The sequence below is a fragment of the Pelophylax lessonae genome (assembly GCF_965119305.1).
Source record: "Pelophylax lessonae genome assembly, chromosome: 6".
NCBI lineage: Eukaryota > Metazoa > Chordata > Amphibia > Anura > Ranidae > Pelophylax > Pelophylax lessonae.
This window is the reverse complement of record NC_138773.1, coordinates 11,546,239-11,572,427: the sequence shown is the minus strand read 5'-3', so window position 1 is coordinate 11,572,427 and position 26,189 is coordinate 11,546,239. Positions and strand designations below refer to the sequence as shown.

Genomic DNA, 26,189 nt, shown 5'->3' with positions numbered 1-26,189 from the left:
AGACCTCAATAATGATTTTTATCATTTTTATTTTGTTACATAAAGATTGAAGATTTTTTTATTTTTTTTTTATTTATTTATATAAAAGCTAACCTCGTCAGGTTCAGTAGAAGGGTGGAGACCTCAATAATGATTTTTATCATTTTTATTTTGTTACATAAAGATTGAAGATTTTTAATTTTTTTTTATTTATATAACAGCTGACCTCATCAGGTTCAGTATAGGGGTGGAGACCTCAATAATACATCCTGTTTTTTTTTTTTTTCGGATAAGATTGCAGCTGATCTTTTCACATGAGGTCCATTCATAGAACAGACAAACAAATCTTTGTCTATCCTGGGTGTCTGCAATTCTTCCAGCAGTGAAACAGTTAAAAGCGCAGCAAATCAGTTGTGCTAATAAAGTTCCAAAAAATAAAAAAATAATTCAGACTGGTATTGGAGCAGACATGGCTGTGCAGCAGGTACAGGTAAGCAGTATGTATGTGCGTCTGTAATGTGTCACCAATGACTTTATTCAGCACAGAGTTCCTAAAGAGGACCGGTCATGGCTGTAATATGGGCTAATAATATCCCATTGCTATCTGCAAGGCTCTGCTGCTGTCATTCTGAGCTTTGTTTCCTAATGAGTTACTGACCTGTAATGAGCATGTGGCTATTGATGCTGGGCTGGGCTGGGGGGAAATCGCCAAGTGCTGTAAAGAGGATGATGGCTCTGGAGAACGACGCCTCCAGTAATGTGAATGATGGCTCTGGAGAACGACGCCTCCAGTAATGGGGATGATGGCTCTGGAGAACGACCCCTCCAGTAATGGGGATGATGGCTCTGGAGAACGACGCCTCCAGTAATGTGGATGATGGCTCTGGAGAACGACGCCTCCAGTAATGGGGATGATGGCTCTGGAGAACGACGCCTCCAGTAATGGGGATGATGGCTCTGGAGAACGACGCCTCCAGTAATGGGGATGATGGCTCTGGAGAACGACGCCTCCAGTAATGGGGATGATGGCTCTGGAGAACGACACCTTCAGTAATGGGGATGATGGCTCTGGAGAACGACGCCTCCAGTAATGTGCATGATGGCTCTGGAGAACGACACCTCCACATGTTTCTATAGTTTTTTTTTTACACTCTTTTTTTTAAAGGGTAAGTTCCCTATCGGGGGGGGGGGGAAATTGCCTTACACCGACGAACCTAGCAAAGTTTGCACCCTTCCAGTCCCTCACCTGCTGGAGAAAATGTGGTCACGCTGGCACCAAGGACCACTTCTGGTGGTCCCGTCCACTGCTATCCCCCTTCTGGAGATCCATTCAAGCCCGTCTCCTGACCCTTACTGGCAATCCTACAAAAATAACAGCCCAGCTAGCATTGCTGGGGCTGAAAGCATGGGGATCTCAACATCAACCCATCCTTACTTGTCTTAATTGCAGCCAGACTCAACATAGCAAAAAAGCTGGGACAGCACCTTGATACTTTCCCTGCAACTTATTCAGAACATTCTCAGCCATAACCTTCAGATGGAACTCAATGTTCACCAAAACTCCAGAAAGAATGGGCCCCATAGCTAACATACTCCAACCTGGATCTCACCTCCAATATTGACTTGACGACTCCTGCAATAACTCTGATCATGTCACTCTACTTGGAAGGCTTCAACTCTTGTAGTCACCAATGGGACTACTAACCAACACATTGCCTTATAGTCACCAATGGGACTACTAACCAACACATTGCCTTATAGTCACCAATGGGACTACTAACCAACACATTACCAAATATTGTATCAGAAAAAAGTGCTCCAGTGTTATGGTGAATGACTATAAAAAGTGCACAATGTGCTGGACAGATCCTGTATACCAAAGATTTTTTCAAACTTAGATAAAGTGCCTATATTCAAATCTACACTCATAAAGTATTCATTTATAATCTCAAATAAATATTCAACAAATATACAGAAAGTGCAGATAATTGTGCAAAGTGTCCAAACCAATCCAGAAATAAATTCAAACTGTGCTTCCTTTAGTAGTGAAGTCCTTTATATCATATATTAAGATCTTCCTCCAGAATTCAAGTGAACAGGTGTGCCCTTCTGTGATGACACCAATGGGTGCACTAATTGCTCACCTCCAACTAAAATCAGCAAAGCCTGTAGATATTGGGAATTGGATGGCTTATAATCCTCCTGTGTGTGCTTCGTTTTACTTTCCCCAGGGTTTAGTAGAGAAATGGGGAACTATTCCCCTTTAAACTCTAAATGGTCCTAATGGCTCCAGATATGTAAAATAAAAATAATTCTCAGATTTGGAGTGTCCTGCTTGTGAAATCGCTGGATATCCTACCGAAATGTGAGTGGATTTATTTTTATAAATAAAGTTTGATATACTACACCATGATTGGTGTAAAGGGATAAGAAAAAGTTTTTTTTACTACTAATGGAAATGTATGTCCAGCCACTACTTTGAATGGGGTTTAGAAGGATTGGGTATTGCCCTAGAATAGTAAATACCCAGCAGGGGCTCCAATTCTTTTTACCCTCAAAACAAAGTTTGGTTGGACACACTTAGGAGTAAGAAGTGGGGGGAGTGTCCATATTTACACACGTTATCATGTGTATACAGAGTGCAGGTGGAAAGTGTCACCATGCATGTAACTTAATGTAAGATGTTCCTGTTGGCTACATTGTAACCTTTTATTCAATAAGAATTGCTGGGTGTGAGCGGGATGGAGAGGTTACAACCGGTATTGGCATTTTACAAATTGTTATAGTTTCCAACTGCTGCTGATTTTTTTTTTTTTGTCCTCTCTGGGGTCCCTCTTTCACCTTCTGTGCGGTTTCTTCTCTTTTTCTGAAGGGTTCCTCTCCATACTCTGACCCCCTGTGGTCCCTCTTGGTTTTTCAGTCTACATCCCTCCATTGAGATCTTCTTGGCTCTACGCCCTCTGTGGTGCCCTTCTCAGCCCCAAAGCCTTCCATGGGACCCTTCCTTACTCCTTTTGTAGGGCCAGACTGTTGAGGCACAGTTTTACCACCCACCTAAACCACCCAGGGCTGGACGCATGCCGTGATGCTATGCTTCAAGCCCGAGGCAAAAATGAAGCTGCATGTTACAGCAGCTGAACATTACTGATGAAAATGTATGGGGCCATGCTGCAACCTCCACTTGGTTACAGGGTTGAACTAGCCAGTAAGGAGAATGTTGCATCCTCACTGCCTGCTAAACACCCTCTGAAAAGTGATACACAGCAGATCACTTTTCAGAGGAGCAGCGGGGGCTGCCTCACATGTCAATGAATCCTAACTGTGTGTGATGTTGGGTGTTACATGTGACATTTTTTAATAAATAACAGTTACTGGGTGTGAGTGGGATGGAGAGAAGGCAGCAAGCATCAGTGTTCCACAATCTGGCATTGTTCTTCCACCACTACTGAATGTTTTGGCCCCCTTTGTGGTCTCTTTTCTCTCCAGCGTTCTGCTGGGTCTCTGTAATCCTCTGAAGGTTCTCTTTACCCTCTGGCCCTCTATGGGGTCCTTCTTGGTTCTTAGGTAGTCAATGGGCTCCCTTTCTACTTTAAAGCCCAAACCATTGGGCTCGCCTTGGCTCTATGGCCTCTGTGGGGCCCCTCTTAGCTCTACAACCCTCCATTGGGCTCTTCTTGGCACTATGCCATCTGTGGGGTCCCTCTTAGCTCTACAACCCTCTGTTGGGCTCTACTTGGCACTATGCCATCTGTGGGGTCCCTCTTAGCTCTACTACCCTCCATTGGGCTCTTCTTGGCACTGCCATCTGCGGGGCCCCTCTTAGCTCTACAACCCTCCATTGGGCTCTTCTTTGCACTGCCATCTGCGGGGCCCCTCTTAGCTTTACAACCCTCAATTGGGCTCTTCTTGGCACTATGCCATCTGTGGGGCCCCTCTTAGCTCTACAGCCTTCCATGGGGCCCTACCTAGCTCTATTGACTTTTTTGGGGCCCTCTTTGCTTTGTGGAGAACGTGTCCCTATTAACAGATGTTATGTTGTGTCTACACAGTGCAGGTGGAAAGTATCATCTTTAATTTTCAACTGGAAGGCTTCATTCACCTATGTGGGCGGGGGGTGGAAAACTGGACATTAGAGTGGCAGTTGGATCTCGTGTCTGCAGCCAATGGAGATGCAATAACTTTCATCCCCCCATTATGGTCACAGAAAAAGAAAACAAAGGGGCACTAGACTAAATGCAGCAGTAAAGAGACGAAGGGCAACTCACATCTTTAATAATATGAATGTATTCCTATGGCTCATCTTGGAACTCTCCTGGGTGGAAAGCGGCACCGAAGCAGTGGAGCTGTGTGGATGTAACTTCCACTTTTTAAAAACAATTTTAGTACAATTAATGCTGCACTTAGTCTGGTGCCCCTTTGTGCTTTCTTTTTGTAGGTCTACAGAGTTGTCTGCTTCATTCTAAAGGGTGCTGCCACTGATGCAGCTTTCGGTCGCCTCCATTATATTCCCATCATCACATGAAAAACATTTTTTTCATAGACTTTTATGATTTATTGGACTTTTTTTTTTTTTTTTTTTTTCTCATCACACCCCCCTAGCGATGAACCCCCCCCCCCATGATAGTCACACATGAAGTTATGGTCTGTAGCAGCTCCTGGGCTTTGTTGCTCCTCAGTTAATCCTCCATTCTGTGCCCATTCTCAGGTGGTGTCTCTGAAGGAGAAAGTGTGCCTGGTGACTGGAGCCAGCTCTGGGATTGGGGCAGGAACCGCTATTCTCTTTGCTGGCCTAGGGGCCCGACTGGCCCTAAATGGAAGAAACCAGGAGAAGCTGCAAGAGACAGCCCAGCGCTGTGAAGAGATCTCTGGCCTGAAGGTGTTGTGATGTGTCATACATGTACTCTGGGTGTTTCCCATCTGTGTCCTTCATTACTGTCCCCTCATCTATTCCCGCTGTGTGCCACATTTATTAGTGTCCCCACATCTCTTTTCTAAGTATATTATTACTGTCCCTTTTTATTTTGTCCATTGTGCTTGTGACACTTATTATCATCCCCTTCTGTGTATCACATTCATGTCACTTTCATATTCCTCTCCCCACTCCCCACCCCATGTTCTGTCACCCCCCCCCCTCCCCTTGGTTATCTGGTTTTCAGACATTGTCTTTTTTTTTTTTTTTTTTTTTTTGGCTCTCGAAGCCCTTACTGGTCCCTGGAGATCTGACTGATGAAAAGGCCGTCCAGCAGATTGTAGAGGAGACAGTCGCTCACTTTGGACATCTGGATGTGCTGGTGAACTGCGGGGGGATTCAGGCGAGGGGATCGGTGGAGAACACGACACTAGAAGACTATGACCGAGTGATGAACACCAATGTGCGGTGAGGAGAAGGACTCATCCGGTATGGTGAAGGGGTGGTATGGGGTATGGGTCATTGAAAAAATGACATATATGTGGCTTCAATTATTTACTAATACTCCAGAGAGAGCCAAACGGGGGCCAACTGGGGATCATAGAGACAAAATAAGAACCATATAGTGCTGTAGAGCCAAGGCAGAGCTTCAAATAACTGAGAAGAGCCTTGTACAGGGTTGAAGAGCTGAGTGCAGTCACTAAAAGGGTCTAAAAAGTAAAGAGGGACACTACAGAGGGCTATAGAGTAGAGATAAGCCCTTCTGAGAGGGACCGCCTGGGTGCCAAAAGAGTCAAAAGGGACCTCTTGGGGGGTCTTGAGTGCCTAGAGCTCCTGGGTCTACACACGTGCTTTGCCCATTATGAGAGGTTCCGACTTGCTCTGTCTGAACAGTTCCCAGTTGCCAAGTCTGAGCACCTGATGTGCCTATTTGGAAGGATTCACACTTTTTTTTTTTTTTTTTTAATGCAGCAGGGGTGGGAAAACCCCAAGATGGGCCGGAACAGAGCCAGGAATTCTGGCTGGAAGCGCTCAGGACTGGACTCACTGCTCATGTTGGAATGTTGCAAGTGGTCTAGCTCACCAGCCTTTTCCTATAACTGAGACCCCATCCTTGGCATGACTGACCATTTTACTAAACAATTTGACACTACACAGAAAGGGACTTTCCTGTATTGTGTTGTGAATTTGCATTGTTAACAGCACTATTTTAGGACCACGTGATCATGCACGGAGTTCAGTTTCCACCAGAATCCACACAAGTTCCAGAAATATATGTGGTAACCAATTTATAGACAACATATCCAAACAAGCCCTGGGACTATGCACTCAAACAAGCCCTGGGACTATGCACTCAAACAAGCCCTGGGACTATGCACTCAAATAAGCCCTGGAACTATGCATTGTCACTGCCTCATTTAACCACTAGGTGGCATCGTACACATTCACATCCTAACCAAGGTTGTTCTGTTTAACCCTGTCTGTTCTAGAATATTGTGGTTGTGTTCATTTATTTTATATTTGCAGTTTGTTTTTAAAAGGGTATTATATGTATTAATCTCTGGGTATTTATAGTTCTCAGACCAGCTGATTGGGTTTATTAAGCTCTGCTCATGTTTTCTATCCTTTTTAGATTTTAGAGGAAATTAGTGTAATTGTAAAAGTATCCCCTTATCTCTGGACTTTTCTAGGTCTCTTTTCTATCTCACTCAACTGACGGTGCCTCATCTCCTAAAGACCAAAGGAAACATCGTCAACGTATCCAGTGCCTTAGGTTTAAGACCGGTAAGGGATTTCTTGCTCCTCTATAAGAAATAGTTAAGGGCTAAAAAATATTTATTTTTCTTCTGCGTGAGAAAATGTGTACTAAAGTACAGTGCTTCTATATTGCTGTTGCTTCTTCTTCCATACTACACCTTGTGATGGAGATGTGGGTGGAACAGAACACACATACACAGATCAAGAGGGAATGTAGGGCCCCTGACCAAGGGGTTCTTTATTTTGGGGGGATTAAAAAACAAAAGTCAGATAAGGGAAGGCCACAGGGCAATTCCAACACAGTGAGGGACATGAAAAAATATAACAGGGTGGCAATAGGGAACATTCAAGGGATAAGTCCAGAGGCACAGGACAGCAATCTAGTACAGAAGGGACTTTGTCCAGATTTACAGGGCACAATCCGGGCAAAGTGAGCGTCACAGGAGTCACTTTTGGCGGGGGTTTGTGGAACCCAGACTACCTTGGAGAGGTTGGGAAACTCCATGTTCAGCTTCCCACGCCCCTTTTATGTGTAAGTCCCCCCCCCCCCTGTGTCTATTAGGGGCACAGGGTGACTTAGAGCCCAGCTGGGTATGCACTAATCAGACTCGCAGTACAACCACACCAGAATCAGCATTTTGTGTTACCTCTGTTATTCTGGGTTCTCTATGGGTGGTTTGTGTTGAAAGAATGAAAGGGCTCTTTCACTTAGGGCAGTAATATTTATGAACAATATCCCCAAAGAAATAGATTATAATTGATTTATATTATGATCAACCTTTTCAGGCTGCTTGTAGAAGTTTCTTATAGACCATTGCTAGATAGTTTGAGGTGGGGTTTGTTATTGTTAAGTGCAGGTATCCCATTGTTTGTTTGTTTCTGTCTGCCTTAGGATCAACCTATTCTGGGATGTATATGTGTATGTGTATTAACTGCTAAAGGGGAGGGGGGATTGTCCCAGAGTGTATTTCTTTGTGCCTGTGTTTGAATAAACGGTCTTATGCTTCTTACCACCCTACACTGATGTCTCGACAAGTGAATGGGTGGGCTAAGGGATCTTGGATCGTGCTGGTATCAGGCAAGGGAAGCTTATACGGCAGACATACTCTTCTTGAGTAAGAGGGTCTATCACAGAGAGTAGCACACCACAATCCAGTACAGCAAAGTCCAGGAGACCAGGGCAGCAATGTGGTACAGCAGGGACTTAGTCCACAATCACAGGGCACAGTCTGTCCACAGTGAGCAGGAGGCCACAATACAGTACAACAAAGTCCAGGAGACCAGGGCAGCAATGTGTTATAGCAGGGACTTAGTCCAGAATCACAGGGCACAATCTGGCCACAGTGAGCAGGAGGCCACAATACAGTACAACAAAGTCCAGGGGCCCAGGGCAGCAACTCAGGGACACACCAGCCAACAGTGGCCTCAGCAGAGTAAGTTCAGGAAGTTTGTCAGGGAAAAGGTCTGTTGGGCAGAGGTCCTTCATTGGCACATCACAGATCCTCAGAGCTGTGTGTCCTAGCCACAATGTCTGAACCACATAGACAGCAGTTGCAGAAAGGGCAGAGAATAAAGTTCCAGAAAGCCACACAGACGATGCAGAACTACAAGTCCCAGCAGTGCAGGAAGCAAAGCACCGCCCATATGGAACTATCTATCTCCACAGTTCCATGCATCTTCTAGCCTAGTGAGACCTGCAGGCATTAGCTTCTCCATCAATTATTGAAGAAAACTCTCAACAGTCTGACCCCCCCCCCCCCCTTCATTGTTATCTCTGGTATTTTGAATTCAGCCACACACCTTTTTGGTGCCAAGGCATCTGACTCGAACCTCAAGTAGGATACAATCATTGGCTTCTTACTGAGGGCAGCCTCATGTCCTACCCCCTGTGGGGACACAGGAAATCACTAACCAAATTATGCAGATAAGTTGACTTTATTACAAGCTGCATTTAGACTAGAGACTGTCAATTTTATAAATCAAAATAAAAATCTATTATTTCTGACCTCTGTTTTTAAAAATGGGGAGAGGTTTTACAACATGTACCTGCAAGAGGCAGTAACAGACCTTGTGCAAGGTACATGTACAAGTTCCACAGCAGAATCATCTAAGTGTTCAAGTAAATGCTTGTTATCCGACGGCCACATGTGTATTGAAACTCATTCCAGCAGGGGGATGGGGATTGTTGGCTTATGAACACATTTGAACCCATGTGAGGCTAATTCTCTCCACCAAAATGAAGCTGTGAAGTTCTCTCTACCTCACCTGGGACAATTGGCTGGCAGGTGCCCCCTCTGTCTGCAGCTATAATATGGAGGCTCATGTTCCCTTCCTGTATGTCTCCACCTGTTTTGAGAGTTGCGGGATGCTCCCTGAAACATTGGCTTTTGGTAGGGGTGACATGAGCCCTTAAACAGGGTAAATATTTGACAAATATGCATCTTGCTTCAATTTTATCCCCGTCTTTTGCTCCACTCCTAAAGAGTCCCTCTGGGTCACACTCCCCAGAAATTAACAATCAAGATCTACCAGATCATTCGTTAGCAGGTAGGCCTGCCATTACTCCCAATAGAACAAAAGTTTTTCCCCAAAACTGTAAGCCAGGTGGAACAATAGCCCTCAGGATGTGTTTCCTGGCACCCCCCCCCCCTGCTAGTTCAATAGAAAATCCAGGGCCTTTCTCTCGCTGCAGGATTCAATACACAGGGATCAAGAATCCTCAGGAAGGCACCTGTGTCACGGAAACCAATAACTTTTCTTCCATCTATGGAGCCCTCCTGCAGATGCTGCTGCCTTTTCTCCGGTTAGCTTGGCAAGTGGACAAACTCCATAGACTCCTTGAGGGGTGTCAGTTGCTGTTGGAGACATCCATTTCCTCCTGGCACCAGCGGCACCTTGTGCTCTGGGTGAGGGGTTTGAGTCTGGTTAGTGTGGAAGTTCTTTGGGCATCTAGCCTGAAGATGTAAAAAACAAACAGAGTGAACTGGCGCAACAAGGACTCAGAGGTGAACCTCAATAAGCCTACTATAAGAACATGTGGGACAGTGACTGACCTGAATGGTGACAGAGAAGTCCATAAATACGACAGGTCTGTGCACACTTGAAGGCAGCTTGATCACAAGTGGAGAAGAAGAACTTGCAGGGTACTAGGAGAGAAGACAAGCGCCACTCTAAGTGCAGTATGACTCTGTATTTATTTAAGAATTAACCATACTGGGTACTCACAATATACAAGAAATAAAACATGGTGGATGTGTTCTCAAGGGATCGATTAGTCCAAAGCCTGAGCAAGAAGGGACTGATGTGCTCAGAAGATCCGTGTCTGACCGTGGGAATCGGCGATATCCGGACCCAAGGGACACCTGCGGCGGACTTCAGGTTTGGGCGTAGAGCGTGGGGCGTGATGACGTAGGCGACGCGTTGTCGGAGCATGCGCTCCTTCCTCAGGCCTCTAGGGAGCTAGAGGCCTGAGGAAGGAGCGCATGCTCCGACAACGCGTCGCCTACGTCATCACGCCCCACGCTCTACGCTCCACGCCCAACCCGGAAGTCCGCCGCCGGAAGCGCTGTAGGTGTGCCTTGGGTCCGGATATCGGCGATTCCCACGGTCAGACACGGATCTTCGGAGCACATCAGTCCCTTCTTGCCCAGGCTTTGGACTAATCGATCCCTTGAGAACACATCCACCATGTTTTATTTCTTGTATATTGTGAGTACCCAGTATGGTTAATTTTTAAATAAATACCGAGTCATGCTGCACTTAGAGTGGCGCTTGTCTTCTCTCCTAGTAGCCTGAAGATGTCCAGGTGATCAGAGATCAAGAGGAAATTGAGGGCCACTGACCAAGGAATTCTTTATTTTGGGGGGTTACAGAAAAACAGAAGTCAGGTAGGGGAAGGCCACAGGGCAATAATTTCAACACCATTTTTTGATTCTAAAAAGTGGAAGCAAAAAACAATTCTTACATAATATAACCCTAAAATAATAAGTTAAGAGTAGTAAACCAGCACTTGCTATTGGGGTAGGATGGCTTAGAATTTACACCAAAACTCTAAGAATTTGTAGCAATTTTTCCAGGCCTTGGGCCTGATTTAAGTTGTGAACCCAGGTGTGAGAACTGAGACAATGACCATTCCGGCATCTGTGGTTTGTTATTTATTGTATATTGGGGATGGGAGAAGGGAATGAGTGGGACACTCCTCTGGCTCTTCTCGGCTTAACTGGAACTTTGTACAAAAATGCCCGCTAGCGCTGTCTTGACGCCAGCTGAATGCCGACCAGCACTTCCTGACGCTTGAAAATACTGCTTTGCTTATTTAGTGCTGGAACCTCGACTTTAACTTGTTTGTTAACTCAGACGATCCAGGACTGTAGAACTCTTGACTCCTGACACTCGATTTAGCTCAAAAGTCACTGAACAGCTCCCTCCAATCCTTCACTGGCTGAGGTAGCTCCTTGTCTCTGCTTGTGCTGCTGGCCCAAAGATGTCCAGGTGATCTGAGATCAAGAGGAAATTGAGGGCCACTGACCAAGGGATTCTTTATTTGGGGGGGGGGGGTTACAGAAAAACAGAAGTCAGGTAAAGGAAGGCCACAGGGCAATAATTTCAACACCATGAGGGACATGAGGCACGGGGCAGCAATCTAGTACAGCAGAGACTTAGTCCAGAGGCACGGGGCAGCAATCTAGTACAGCAGAGACTTAGTCCAGAGGCACGGGGCAGCAATCTAGTACAGCAGAGACTTAGTCCAGAGGCATGGGGCAGCAATCTAGTACAGCAGAGACTTAGTCCAGAGGCACGGGGCAGCAATCTAGTACAGCAGAGATAACAGATTTTTAACTTGTAAGCAACAAATGTCAGCAAAAAGGCTTTGGCATGAAGGGGTTAAAAAGTAACAATGATGTAGGTGCACAGTTATTGGTGATGACTGAATCCACATTATCACTGCTGGCCAATTTTGGATTCTTCGGAATATCTGCATGTCAATATGTCTGGTCTGCAGAGAATGACAGTTTAGCCATCGGTGCATTCATATGCGGATGCTGATTGGACAAATCTGCAGGATCAAAACATCTGAGAAGATTCTGTAAATTTCCTAATTTTCAAGCCACTCACTACTAATCATCGTTTTTTTAGAGGACCTCCTTATCTGGTTCAGCATAAAAAACACTAGAAAACCGATATGACAATCCAAACTTCTACATATGAAAACTTTACACAAAAAAAAGCCAATTGCTATTACACACTGCATCGATGAGAGATGAACTCCAAAAAATAAAAAGTGACTGCAAAATAAAAGACACCCTATGTGCTGGCCATTTTCAAATCTCCCCATTTGTATTCCAGATGCCGGGCCTCCTGGTGTACAGTGTGTCCAAGGCGGCGGTGGATCATATAACCAGATGTGTGGCTCTCGGTGAGTAGAATTCTATCTCCATTTAAATACTGGACGATGGCTTACCAGTCAAGGAGAAATAGCCAACTTTCTTCCCTGCTCCATCAATTTTTCAATGAAAGGTTCTAGCCAGGGCTTTTTTCTCAGAAAAAAAGGTGCAGGAACTCAACCACAACCCTGAGTTTACAAGTGATAGTGATGAGCAGGGAGAAGAGGGCCTGAGCCAAAGGTGGTGGAACTGAGTTAAACCAAGTTCCAGCTGAAAAAAAGCCCTGGTTCTAGCTACCAAGATCTTCTCTTGAGTCAAGTGTGGTGGGCTTGGGAAGGGGTGGGTTTAAGAGGTGTGCTGATTGGCTAAGGAGGCAGTGGGAGGTGGAGTAACTCGTCAGTAGCCCATCCTCCCAGCCAGATGAGTAGCGCTATTGGTTACTACACTACTCTATATGAATTTATATGATGAAAATTAAATGGAATAAATAAGTGAATAATAAATTAATAAATAATCCTCTGTGTGTCTTCAAGTGCTACATATGTTACAATAACCATAATTCTGGTGTAGAAAAAGTTATTGAAAAAATGTGTATATATAATAACCATAACAATAATATATCACAATCCCTGTAAAAGAAAAATGACCAGTGCTTTATAAACAATGTAACTCAGTGCTTTGGAATGTTTTCCAAATCAAAACCCAAGTGTTCTATACAATGCTCTATTTATCCACCACTAGAGGGAGTGCTATCCCATGTTATGCACTCCTATGCTGGGTTGTATCAAGTGATGTATTATGAAGTCAGACAAAAATAAGGAACACATGTGAAAAGGATATAAAGTGCCAGGTGCTATGTTCAAATGAATCCACAAAATATATAAAGTGCTAAGTGCTAGATAATGAAATAAATCCACAATGATAATGCTCAGTCCAATATCATTATATGTGCCAGTGGCAATATGCAATGCAAACAAGTTTAACCACTTTACGTCTGCTCACAGTAATATTACTGCGGCAGAGTGGCTCGTTATCGTCTGACGACGTAGTATTAACGTCGTCAGACACTCCCCCTTCTGGGCGGCGCTTGCGCGCCGCCGGAGGCTCGCTCCCGCTGTTTTCATTCACAGCGGGAGTCGGGCCAGGGGAGGAGCAGCGGCGATCGCCGCTGCTCTTACCCGATCGCCGGGGATCGAGTCTGGAGATCCGCCCGCTGTGTGTAAACACAAGCGGGCGGATCTCCATAGTGACAGGGAATGACAGATCGGAGTGTTCAGCATAGCTGGACATCCGATCTGTCCATGACTCACTCAGTCACCTCCCCCCCCCACACGTCAGTAAGCACCAGGCATACATTAACCCCTCCCTCTCCAATAAAATTAACCCCTTCCCTGCCAGTGTCATTTTTACAGTAACAGAGCATATGTATAGCACTGATTACTGCAGTAATGTCACTGGTACCCCCAAAAGTGTCAAAAATGTCAGTCAAGGGTCCGATCCGTCCGCCGCAATGTCGCAGTCCCGCAAAAAAAATCGCAGATCGCCGCCATTACGCGTTAAAAAAAAACACCAAAAATGACAGAAATCTTTCCCTTTGTTAGTAAACGCAATAACTTTTGCGCAAACCAATCAAAATACGCTTATTGCGATTTTTTTTTTTTTTTTTTTTTTTTTTTTTTTTTTTTTTTACCAAACATATGTAGCAGAAAACAAATTGGCCAAAAAATTTTTAAAAAATTGGTTTTTACATCTTTTTTGGGGGGAATTTCATATAAAAAAAATGTTAAAAATATTGTTGTTTTTTCAAAATAAACGCTCTTTTTTTGTTTATAGCGCAAAAAGTAAAAATTGCACAGGTGATCAAATACCACCAAAAGAAAGCTCTGTTTGTGGGAAAAAAAGGATGTAAATTTCGTTTGGGTACGGCGTTGCACGACCGCGCAATTGTCAGTTGAAGTCACACAGCGCCGAATGGCAAAAAGTGGCCTGGACAGAAGACAGCAAAATCCTCCGGTGGTAAAGTGGTTAAAGAATAAATAAGGTGATCCGTGCTCTTGTAAAACTTGTTCTGTGTTCAAAAGGCTGTGCTCTCCCCCAATGGTGTTCCACTCGCCACAGATCCGTCCCCTTATATGGTAACAGGCCTTTCTGCAGTACGGTGGTTCCTGGGTCTCCGCTATCTCCCACCAGGTTTACATGAAATGATGGACAGCCCATAGTGTAACACTATACTATATTTAGTTTACAAACTATATTTATTTAACAAAAGTAGCATCCTCTTACATTTTAAGCAGCGGTATACAAACGCAGAAGATCCGTGCAGGATTTCTGGGTCCCGTACGTTCCAATGTCCGGCGCACAAGTCCCGTCCTACGCGTTTCGTCAGGCTGACGTCGTCGGGAACGGCGCCATCTTGCCTCCCTTCAAGTAAAAAAAAAAAAATATATATATTACTACCGTAACTAGACAACCCTGAATCACATGACCGGCAGCCATATTGGATTCCCCGAATTAAGTTGTAATGGGTATTGCTTTTGTTAACTGCTTCTCACAAAACCAGGAAGGAATCTCCTCCTCCTCCTTTTGTCCCCACGTTACTAGGGAACCCCGAATCACATGAATATAATATATGCCCGGAAATTAAAGGTTTCTTCAGGTGTCAAAAATACCTAGCTTGCAAGAGGAGCAGAAAACAGCCACGGAAAAAAAACGCTACTTTTAGATCCATGTTAACAGGAAAAGAACATAAGATCAAAGAACTAATTTCCAATGTGACATACATCTTGGAGTGCCCTTGTAAACTGCAATATGTGGGCAGAGCCACGAGGCCTTTTACACGTCAGAATACAGGAGCACATCAATAACATTAAAAAAATTTCTTTAAAACGCAGTGTATCACAAAATTTTTGGGAAACGCATTCACGAGATCCCTCATGACTTTCTACGGAATTGATTGGATGAGGAGCTTTGGAGGGGAACAAATAAGTTTAATTAACCACTTAAGCCCCAGCCCTATTTCGGACACTTTTTGTTCATGCGTTAAAACCAGTATTTTTTCCTAGAAAACTACTTAGAACCCCCAAACATTATATATATTTTTTTAGCAAAGACTCTGGAGAATAAAATGTCGGTCATTGCAATATTTTTTGTCACGCGGTATTTGCGCAGCGGTCTTTAAAACGCCATTTTTTTTTTGGAAACATTTTGAAAAATCACATTTCACTGCATTTAAAAAATACTAAACAGTAAAGTTAGCCCATTTTTTTTTTTGTATATTGTGAAAGAACATTTCACGCCAAGTAAATAGATACCCAACAGGTTACGGTTTAAAATTGCGCCCCCCCCATGGGATGGCGACAAACTACGGTCAATAGAGATCTCAATAGGCGACGCTTTAAATTTATTTAACGGTTACCAGTTTAGAGTTAGTGTAGCTCTTTTTTTTAATTATTGCTCACGCTCTGGCGATCGCGGCGATACCTCACATGTGTGGTTTGAACAGCGATTGCATTTGCGGCTCGACTTCCGTATACGTTTTTGTTGTGCGCGAGCTAACGGTGACGGGGGCGGCTAAATTTTTTTTTTTTCCCATTTTATTTATTTTTTTAACTTTATTACAGTTTTTAAAAAAAAAAAAAATCTGATCACTTTTATTGTTGTCACAAGCAATGTAAACATCCCTTGTGACACCAATATGTAGTGACAGGTACACTTTATTGAGGGATCGAGCGTCTAAAAGACCCTAGACCCCTCCACTTCACTTCCCTGTATGCAAAAAACGGCATTTTTGCATACAGCCGTTTTTCAAATTTGCCGCCTTTTGCAGCACCGTAACCCGGAAGTGACGTCATGGACGCCGCCTCCGGGTTACGTCATCGGAGACCCGATCGAAGCCGTTTCCGGCTTTGATCGGGACTCCATCCAGCCGGCGGATGTGCCGGCTGGGTGCTCGGGGCTCCCGGTGGGACAGGAGCCCCGGTAACAGCCATGGAAGGCGGCAGGAGGGGGGGGGACGTCCCCTCCCACCCCCCCCGGGTACCGATCGAGTGGCTCCCGAGTCGCATCGGTTGGTCCCGACGAAAAGCCAACCGTCGGCTCTAAACCACGGTATCGGGATGATGCCTCTAGCGAGAGGCATCATCCCGGTATAACCCTGCAAAATTTACCGACGTACCCCTACGTCAGTATGCGGTAAGTGGTTAAGTATCACAAAATGAAACCAAATGGATTTTTTTGCTGAATACCCTCCAATCAGAAGGATTGAATGTAGATATAGATCTCAACTGCTTCTTGAGCAACCCTTAAATAGCCCTCCACCTATTCTTGGGACCCTCTGATAATACTCAGGGGTGAGTACTAGTTGTTCATCCATAGAGATCTCCCCTAGAATACTATTTGCACTAATAAAATACTAAATTAATATTTACTGCTTTTTGAGTAATCCATAAATGATCCTACATTTACATCAGGGATCCCCTAACAGTTCCCCTTAATAAATAGATAATCAAGGGATTACCATTTGATAAATTTGCCCATCATTTTATAATACTATCCCCCTCCTTAGGTCTTTACTCCAACTACCCAGTTATTATAAAATGAGGGACGCAAGATTTTTTTTATTCATTAATAAAAATATAAAGTATTCACTAAAATAGTATCTTTATAAGTGTTCCACACAAAATTATTTTTTAAGCACTTTTTATTTATTTATTTCAATGCCATTTAATAAATATGACTTTTAATGTGTGTATTTTTTAACATTGTAATATATTGTCAGTAACAACAGCATACCCCGTTTAGAATTATATATTTTTATGGTGGGGATATATAAGGAGAAGATAATTGCTGTTTACAAATCAGCAAGTAAATAAAAACCATTGTAACTTCATTCGGGGAATCCAATATGGCCACCAGTCATGTGATTCAGGGTTGCCTAGTTACGGTAGTGTATATATTGATTGGAAGGGAGGCAAGATGGCGCCGCTTCTGATGTCAGTCTGACGAAACGCGCGGGCGGGACTTGAGTGTGAATGCGTCACTTCCAGTTGTATGGTTGCGGGCCGTGGAATGCACGGGACCCGGAAATCCTGCACGGATCTTCTGCGCTTTTTATACCGCTGCTTAAATGTAAGTGGATGCTGATTTTGTTAAATAATTATAGTATACTAGTACACTATGGGCTGTCCATCCTATCATTTCATGTAAACCCGGTGGGAGATAGCGGAGACCCAGGAACCACCGTACTTCAGAAAGGCCTGTTACCCCATAAGGGGACGGATCTGTGGTGAGTGTAACACCATTGGGGGAGAGCACAGCCTTTTGAACGCAGAACAAGTTTTACAAGAGCACGGATCACCTTATTGATTCTTTAAACTTGTTTGCATCGCATATTGCCACTGGCACATATGATATTGGACTGGGCATTATCATTTTGGATTTATTTCATTATCTAGCACTTGGCACTTTATATATTTTGTGGATTCATTTCAACATATAGCACCTGGCACTTTATATCCTTTTCACATGTGTTTGTTATTTTTGTCTGAATTCATAATGCATCACTTGATACAACCCAGCATATGAGTGCATAACATGAGATAGCACTCCATCTAGTGGTGGATAAATGGAGCATTGTATAAAACACTTGGTTTTGATTTGGAACACATTCCATAGCACTGAGTTACACATTAAGCGGAGTTCCACCCATTTTAATAAGTTTAGATGTACGTAATCCCCTTTAAAAATGCTTTTACCAATGTAAACTATTTTTTTTGCAAGGAAATACCCTTTTTTTTTTTCTTCTTTATTCATCCGCACTTCTGGGTCCGGCCGCCTATAGGCGATTACATCACTCGGCGATTCGCAAGGGCTCCTGGGATAGTGGCGTCATGTATCCCAGCATACCTTACGAATCGCCTAGTGACGAAATCTCGCATTATTACACCGGCACCAGCTGTATTCTGATGTATTGCATTGAGTCCGTGCTCCGCTCCGCCTCCGCCCGCCTCTTCTCAGCGAGCTCTACAGAATGTATTGCATTGAGTCCGTGCTCGCCTCCGCCCGCCTCTTCTCAGCGAGCTCTACAGAATGTATTGCCTTGAGTCCGCGCTCCACTCCGCCTCTGCCCCGCCTCCTCTCAGTGAGCGCGGACTAAAAGCATTACATCCTGTAGAGCTCACTGAGAAGAGGTGGAGCGGAGCGCTGACTCAAAGCAATACATCCCTGAGTACAGCTGGTGCCAGTGTAATAATGCGAGATTTCGTCACTAAGCGATTTGCAAGGTATGCTGGGATACATGACGCCGCTATCGCCTATGTATGTGTGTGTGTGTGTGTGTGTGTGTGTGTGTGTATATGTATGTATATATATATATATATATATATATATATATATATATATATATATATATATAATCTTTTTTTTTTTCTACACCAGAATTAGGGTTATTTAACATATGTAGCACTAGAACACACACTTATTTATTATTCACTTATTTATTCTATTTAATTTTAATTGTACAAATTCATAGAGAGTAGCGCCCCAACCCCATATACTTATCATCCATTTTAGACTTCCCTTTGGGGAAGAAGACAGGGTGGCAACAACTCCATTGATATCAATTCTGCAGTATAAGGAAAACTTACTCCTCTGCACGGAATAAAAAAAAAAAAAAACTACTATTGGTTACTACGCTGCTCATCTAGAATTCTAGTTTTCTTTATGGACAGGTGTTTGTGAACCCGCCCAGAGCAGCTGCTTGTATGCACTCCAGCATTGGGACAGTGGTCCACTGTGCTAATTTAGTGTGTGGGGGGGGGGGGGCAAGGACTAACTTGGGGAGGAATAGCCCCCCCCCCCGACCCTTGTAGCCATGCCACTGTTCGATGGCCACAGGCAAATTGCCCTTTACTGCAGCCCACTAATGGTGCAAAATTCGAACAAAAATTCTTAGTTATTTTCAAAAGCCAATTTCCTTCAATTTCCTTCATGATTCAACCCATGTATGGCCAGCTTATGTTTAGCTCAAAGCTGAAAAATCCTAGAGTGTCTTCTCTAAAACAATGATGATATTTTTTAAGTTTTTGATTCTGAAAAGTAGAAGCAAAAACAATTCTTACATAATATAACCCTAATATAATAAGTTAAGAGTAGTAAACCAGCAGTTGCTGGTTGGGGTGGAATGGCTTAGAATTTACACCAAAACTCTAAGAATTTGTAGCAATGTTTTCAGGCCTTGGGCCTGAGGTGGGTCTGCCATTAGGTATCACTTCCAACACATTTAAGTTGTGAACCCAGGTGTGAGAACTGAGACAATGACCATTCCGGCATCTTTGGTTTGTTTTGTTTATTGTATATTGGGGATGGGAGAAGGGAATGAGTGGGGATACTCCTCTGGCTCTTCTAGGCTTAACTGGAACTTTGTACAAAAATGCCCACTAGCGCTGTCTTGACGCCAGCTGAATTCCGACCAGCGCTTCCTGACGCTTGAAAATACTACTTTGCTTATTTAGTGCTGGAACCTTGACTTTAACTTGTTTGTTAACTCTGAAGATCCAGGACTGTAGAACACTTGACTCCTCCTGACACTCGATTTAGCTCAAGTCACTGAACCGCTCCCTCCAATCCTTCACTGGCTGAGGTAGCTCATTGTCTCTGCTTGTGCTGCTGCAACTCTTCTCTGTACACTGACTCTTCAGGGCCCAACAACTGGTGCCCCCTTTTACCCTTTATGGTCCTCTGACTAGGTACCCCCTTTACAGCTATCTGACTCCTGGTTCTCTGGAACCTTCTCTGGAGTGGTCCCCTCTACACTTGGCAGTTCACAGTACTCACGACCTTGGCAGGCTTTCCTGGAACTGAACCCCTCTGTCTCTCTCTCTCTCTCCATCTACTGGTCCTCGGCACACCGGATTCCCTCTGCAGCTCCACTCGGCATTCTCTGGATTCCCAGGCCGCCACCCAGAACACCTGATCCTTCAGACAGGAGGAGAGAAAGCCGTATTCTCCCTCCTGGGACTCTGCTTCTTGCCAAAGATGCTGCATCATGCGTTCCCTCCAAAACTTATACCCACTCCCAGAATCCTCTGTGACAGAATCTGCTGTCTGGGGTAGATACAGGCCTGAGTGTGTCTCTGATTGGGTTTCCTCCACTGCCCAATGAGAACCCTCTCATGGAGCCAGTGGGGAGTCTCCCCTCTCAGCAGACACACCTGGGAGACATGACAGCCAGCTGAAATCACGGCCCTGCTGTTAGGCAGCCAAGGCCCACTATACTTTTACCTAGCACCTACCTGTATGGTGCTACATATTTTATCGCAACTACAGTTGATACCTAAAAATTGCTGGTGAGCTACTAGAAAATTAAGGTTAAAGGGTAATTATCTGCACTGTTGCCCTTTCTATAACTTCTATCCACAACTCTGGCTTCTAGTATTGTCCAAGTTATGTACCAGCTCTTCTGCTACCTGTCCTTGATATTCTGATCGGTTGCACTATTGTCCCAACTTACATTACCAGGTGTCCATCAAAATTTTGCTATGGGGCCCATGAATTGTTTTGCTCTTGCTTATTTTTCATAATGGAATGTATGTAAACCCCAAATCTATTTTTCTGTATATTTGGTATCAGTATTGACCGTATACATATTGAGTCAATCTTTTTTTATGAATATTAAGCAACGTTTGTTATCTGGAGATCCTAACCATTACAGAACTTCCTACTGCAGATGGAAGAAGATACTGTAAGTTGCACAGCAGTATTCGCTCATCTTTTATTCTGTTGTCAACAAAACTGCATATGTAGCGCTACCCCCACAAGGGCTGCTGGTAACTGCCTCCCCTATTCCTGCATAGCCAGGCAACACATATTTTTCACTTGCATCCAGGCACAAGAAATGTCCTTGGGCTTGTTTTTGTTTTTGATAGGGATAACAACTTGGTTGGGGTAGAGGGGTTATGGAATGCCCAGCGTGACTGGAAAACAACGAATAGGCAAAACCTTCTTCCTCTGTTAAAATGCTAAAGATCCTAGACTGTTCTCCTTCCTGGACACCCTCAGTCCTTAAGGATCAGTGGCAAAAGTCTCCAGAGGACTAGGAGTGCTTAGTCCCTTTTCGAAAAATGGCACAATATGTTGAAAACTGCATACCGGACTATCTTAGGCTCCACTGCCTGAAGGTACTACAAGGGCCAAAGGGTTAAGAACAATGCTGTCCTTTTAGAAATTTGCTACATGTGGCAGTCTTTCCCCTTGTGAATCCTCTTTGCTCCCTGCTGCTCTTTAGGCAAGATTCCTTCTCTAACTGTTCTGCTGCTAGAATCTTCCCGAGCCCAGCCTTAAGGCAGAGCCCCCCCTTAGACCTAGGGGAACCCTGCTAGGTCACTGACAGCCTCATCAGCACTCCATTTGCTACCCAATCCCCCTGATGGCCTATTTAAGGGCTTATCCATCCACCCTGCCAGGACATTTTGCCTAGGAATTGGTAAGACTCCCTTAAGCATACAGATCAGCTCCTCCTGGCCTCCAGCCACTGACTTCCAGAAGCTTCTCCAGGCTTTGAGATCTAGGGGGTGGTACCATAAACCTGACCCAATATCTGACTCACATAGCTTACCATGAGTCAGAAGTATACATTTGCCTACACTGACACTAGTAGCATATTGGAGGGTGCTACACCTATATGATGCCTCCTCCCAAAAAAACCCCCACACACTTCCTTTCAAATGTTTTACAACTATGGGCTTATTTTATGGATTTATAATCTGCCTTATCTTTGTGAGCAAGCCCATGGTAGTGAAACGTGCCTGGGAAGTGTGGGCTGTTTTGGGTGGAGACATGTATGCAGTTGACAACAGATTAAAAGACCAGGATAAGCTAATAATACTGGAGTGTCAAGATCTCAGAATTGCAGACACAACTACAATTCAAGCAGCATAAATATCCCTGTAACCATTAAAGTGCATACGTGATAACTTAAATATTTTATATACTGTGCTATTGTGCCAAATGTATAGAATGAATACTCGTATACAACCACTAAAGTGCATATAGGGAATTTTGTGCTGCTTGAACTGTAGTTGTGTCTGCGATTCTGAGATCTTGACTTTTCCTCTGTGGACGTGGAGCAGCAGCAATTCCTTTTATATTGAGTGTATTTATTGTTCCTGGCGCAAGTGCTTACACTTAAGATATTGGAGTGTGACTCTAATTTTCTTGCATATTTAATTGTTAAATGGCAATGGACTACCAGCACTGGGTTTGTCCGTGAATGATAGGAGTTTGGGGTCTGGAGTGGTGCTATGGATTTCGGTATGTACTTCCTTTTGCAGGCTGACCATACATTTAAGCATCCCAACTGCCAACTAACATGGTTACATAGTAGGTGAGGTTGAATAAAGACAACAGTCCATCCAGTTCAACCTGTGTAGGTGTGTGTGGCTGTAATCATCTCTCATACCCCTAAATGTTCTGATCCTTGAGATGTATGTCTAAGAATCTTTTGAAAGCCACCATACTTCCCGCAGAAACCACCTCTTGTGGTAGAGAATTCCACAATCTTGTAGCCCTCACAGTAAAGAACCCCTCACGTTGCCTGAGGTTAAAACGCTTCTCCTCTAATCGCATTGTATGCCCCCGAGTCCTCATGCAATCCCTTCGACTGAACAGCTTTTTTTCTAAGCTGAGATCCCCATTGAGATAGTTAAAAATTGCTATCATGTCCCCCCTCAGACGTCTCTTCTCCAGGGCGATTGCAGACGCTCTTCATAATTTGGGTCCTCCAATCCCCTAATCAGTTTAGTTGCCCTTCTCTGGACTCTCTCCAGCTCCAACACATCCCTCCTGAGGACTGGCGACCAGAACTGGACAGAATACTCCAGATGCGGTCGGACCAGAGTTTTATAAAGTGGTAGGATTATAGTTTTATCTCTGGAATACATCCCTTTCTTTATGCATGCTAATATTCTGCTGGCTTTGGCAGCTGCCGCTTGACATTGCATGCTGTTGCCTAATCTATCATCAACCAAGACTCCCAGATCCTTCTCCATTTTCCATGGTCTGCATGGCAAGCTGACAACGCTGTTGCTAATTGAGATGCAGCTGCTTTGTTCTGTCAAACTGTAATAGGAAAGGTTGTAGCTGACAGGACCTCCAGGTAACAAACTATATACAACAAATTAAAAAAAAGAGTTCGGAATATTTTCTACAATGGGACATGATGCCAAACATAGTGTAGAATATGAACACAATATAATAGAATTCTCCCATTTACATCACATTTACTGTGTTTTTGTTATTCTTTAGAGTTGGCCAGTAAGCAGGTCCGAGTCAATGCTGTTTGGTGAGTAGAATTACCAAAACCTGACTATGTAGATCTAATCTAATAAAAATATTACTGACACTATGTACTGTAATTTAATTAAATATATTGCTGCATTAGAGAGTGGTAAAAGGTTCCAGAAGAGAAAAAGTACTGCCTGAACCCCACCTGAAGGCCCGCTCGGTAAACCCCTGAATTTGCGGTCCACATGGTGGGATGTTTGCCTGCCGAGTGACCCACAATGCACTGCACAGTGCATTTGAAATGGCGCGGGGGTCCACCCAAAATCCATACCAGACCCTTATCCGAGCATGCATCCTGGCAGGCCAATAAAAGTGTGGAGGACGAACATACCTGGCATGCGCTCAACATGGAGGGGGTGCTTTGGGTCAGGGGGGGCCTTATACCCACAACCCTGGGCTGTGGTTGTGGGGGGTCTGCAGGCAGAGGGCTCATCAGAATCTGGAAGATTTCCCTCCCATGTGAATGAGTATGGGGTACATTGTACCTATTCACCAGAAGTGTCAAAAAGAAATAAAAACAGACTGTTTTTGACCACTCCTTTTAATAAAAATAAAAAAACCATGTCCACTGATGTAGCTTCATCGTCAATCATGACACCGATGCCACTGCCAGAATCAAAAGGGGGGGGGGGGAAGCTTTGCCCGCAATGAAGGCTAAGTATAGCCAGTATAGGTAAGCGGCAAGGCCACCTAGCGACGTCTCCTGGTGGCACAGCCCCCTTGTAATGTCATTGACCCAGCATGCACCAGTCAGTCTGTAAAACGGCAGAGCGTTAGCCTTCGTCACAGGCGTAGCATTTTTTTTTTTTTAACTAAAGGAATTGTCAAATTGCCTTTTTGTCTATATTTTTGACACTTTTTTTTTTTTTTTCTTTTTTTATGTGAATGGGTAGGTGTACAATGTACCCCATACTCATTCACATAGGGAGGGGGCTGGGGGCTGGGGTGCTGCCTGTAGACCCCCACAGCCACAGCCCGGAGTTGTTGGGAAGAGACCATTTTCACCATCAAAATGGGGACAAGATGGGGGCATGTGGTCTGGTATGGTTCAGGAGGGGAGTCTGAACTTTTGTGATGTTCGAGAGTTCTTGTGTGAACCCAACAGGGGGGCCCATCTCTGTATGAATTTTCAGCAACTGTAATGGGTAAAGTATAATCATGCATTACAGGGTGATCATAAAGTGCTCCTGGATCATTCTTCTCTAGCTTGCTTCATCTGACAATGTGTCTGTGTCTGACTCTCTTCCAGTCCGGGGGTAATCATAACTGAACTGCAGAAGCGGGCCGGAATGAGTGAAGAGCAGTACCAGGAGGTAAGTAGTTGGAGAAGCTTGCCCCGTGTATGATTGAAACATAAACATTCCATTTTTCTATCTGGATTATTGGGGTGCATACTATCACAGCTTGTACCATACCTCCATGACTGGATATGTTTGAGTTTAGATACAAGGTCCAGAGTCCGCGAGAGTACTGAGCAACATGGTTATTGCACACATTGGTGTTGATGGAATCATTTGCTTTACCATGTTGGTGAACAAATGTACGAGTCTCATCTGAGATCAAATAGCCCTGGAGCCTTCGTTATATAATGTGAACTCCAGGCAAACTGCTAAATACCCCGCTTTGTCACAGCACACATCCATGTTTGACAGAGTAGGTGACAATACACTGCTTGATGGTGGCAAGTCTGCTAGTTAATTAGCTCAAGTTAATTAAATCACTGCCCTCTATTTGTTGCTAGTGGGAAAGTAGAATACTGTTTGTGTTGGCTGTTTCTTAGATATGTTAATTATATTTCTGTACACAATTTCATCTGCATATGATAATGTAATCAGGCACCTGACCTGGTGGGGTATATATTCGGTGTGAGTTTGTTCAATAAAGGTTCCAGATCTTATACAAGCTATTCTCAGCTAGTTTGTATGGGGGCGGCTAGAATATCTGATATCCTATGTTCAAAACTGAAGGAAGCGGTGTTCTGATGGAAGCACACAAGCACATTGTGGGGTCGCGGTTCCATTTATAACTAGCATGCAAAAAAAAAAATATATATTATTATAGTGTGTATGAGGCTTACGGCTGGCTTCTGTTGAACAGACAGTGGTACACATATACCGAAAGTTGTCTGGTGCCTGAATGACAGACTTTTGGTATGTACTGGCATTTAACATTGATGTCTCAGCTCCTCCTCCATGTCTTAAAATTTATTCTCTCAGCTCCTTCTTTCCTGGCATTGATCTCTCGGCTCCTTCTCTGCTCGTGACTTGGCTTTGATCTCTCGGCTCCTTCTCTGCTCGTGTCTTGGCTTTGATCTCTCGGCTCCTTCTCTGCTCGTGTCTTGGCTTTGATCTCTCGGCTCCTTCTCTGCTCGTGTCTTGGCTTTGATCTCTCGGCTCCTTCTCTGCTCGTGTCTTGGCATTGATCTCTCGGCTCCTTCTCTGCTCTTGTCTTGGCATTGATCTCTCGGCTCCTTCTCTGCTCGTGTCTTGGCGTTGATCCCTCGGCTCCTTCTCTGCTCGTGTCTTGGCGTTGATCTCTCGGCTCCTTCTCTTCTTGTGTCCTGGCATAGATCTCTCAGCTCCTTCTCTATTCGTGTCTTGGCATTGATCTTTTAGGTACTTCTCTTGGCATTGATCTCTCAGCTCCATTTCTCTTCTTTTTAGTTTCTGAAGTGCACACAGAAAACACATGCCCTGGGGCGCCCCGGCTCAGTGGAGGAAGTGGCCCGTACAATCGCTTTCCTGGCATCGGATGCAGCGTCTTTTATCACTGGAGTGACAATGCCCGTGGATGGTGGCCGCAATGCTTTGTGTTTATGA

At 44.2% G+C, this 26,189-nt stretch overlaps 1 protein-coding gene across 1 annotated transcript; it reads left to right on the top strand.

Moving 5' to 3' along the window:
• Positions 1–435: 435 nt before the first annotated feature.
• On the top strand, positions 436–26,189 carry LOC309558402 (3-oxoacyl-[acyl-carrier-protein] reductase FabG-like; the record flags this gene model as incomplete). The annotated part of the gene is made up of 8 exons (XM_082261476.1): positions 436–469; positions 4,685–4,855; positions 5,178–5,356; positions 6,580–6,673; positions 11,993–12,062; positions 23,332–23,368; positions 24,620–24,683; positions 26,034–26,189. The coding sequence occupies exons 1-8, from the start codon at positions 449–451 to the stop codon at positions 26,187–26,189; spliced, it is 792 nt and encodes a 263-aa protein (XP_082117602.1). The 5' UTR covers positions 436–448.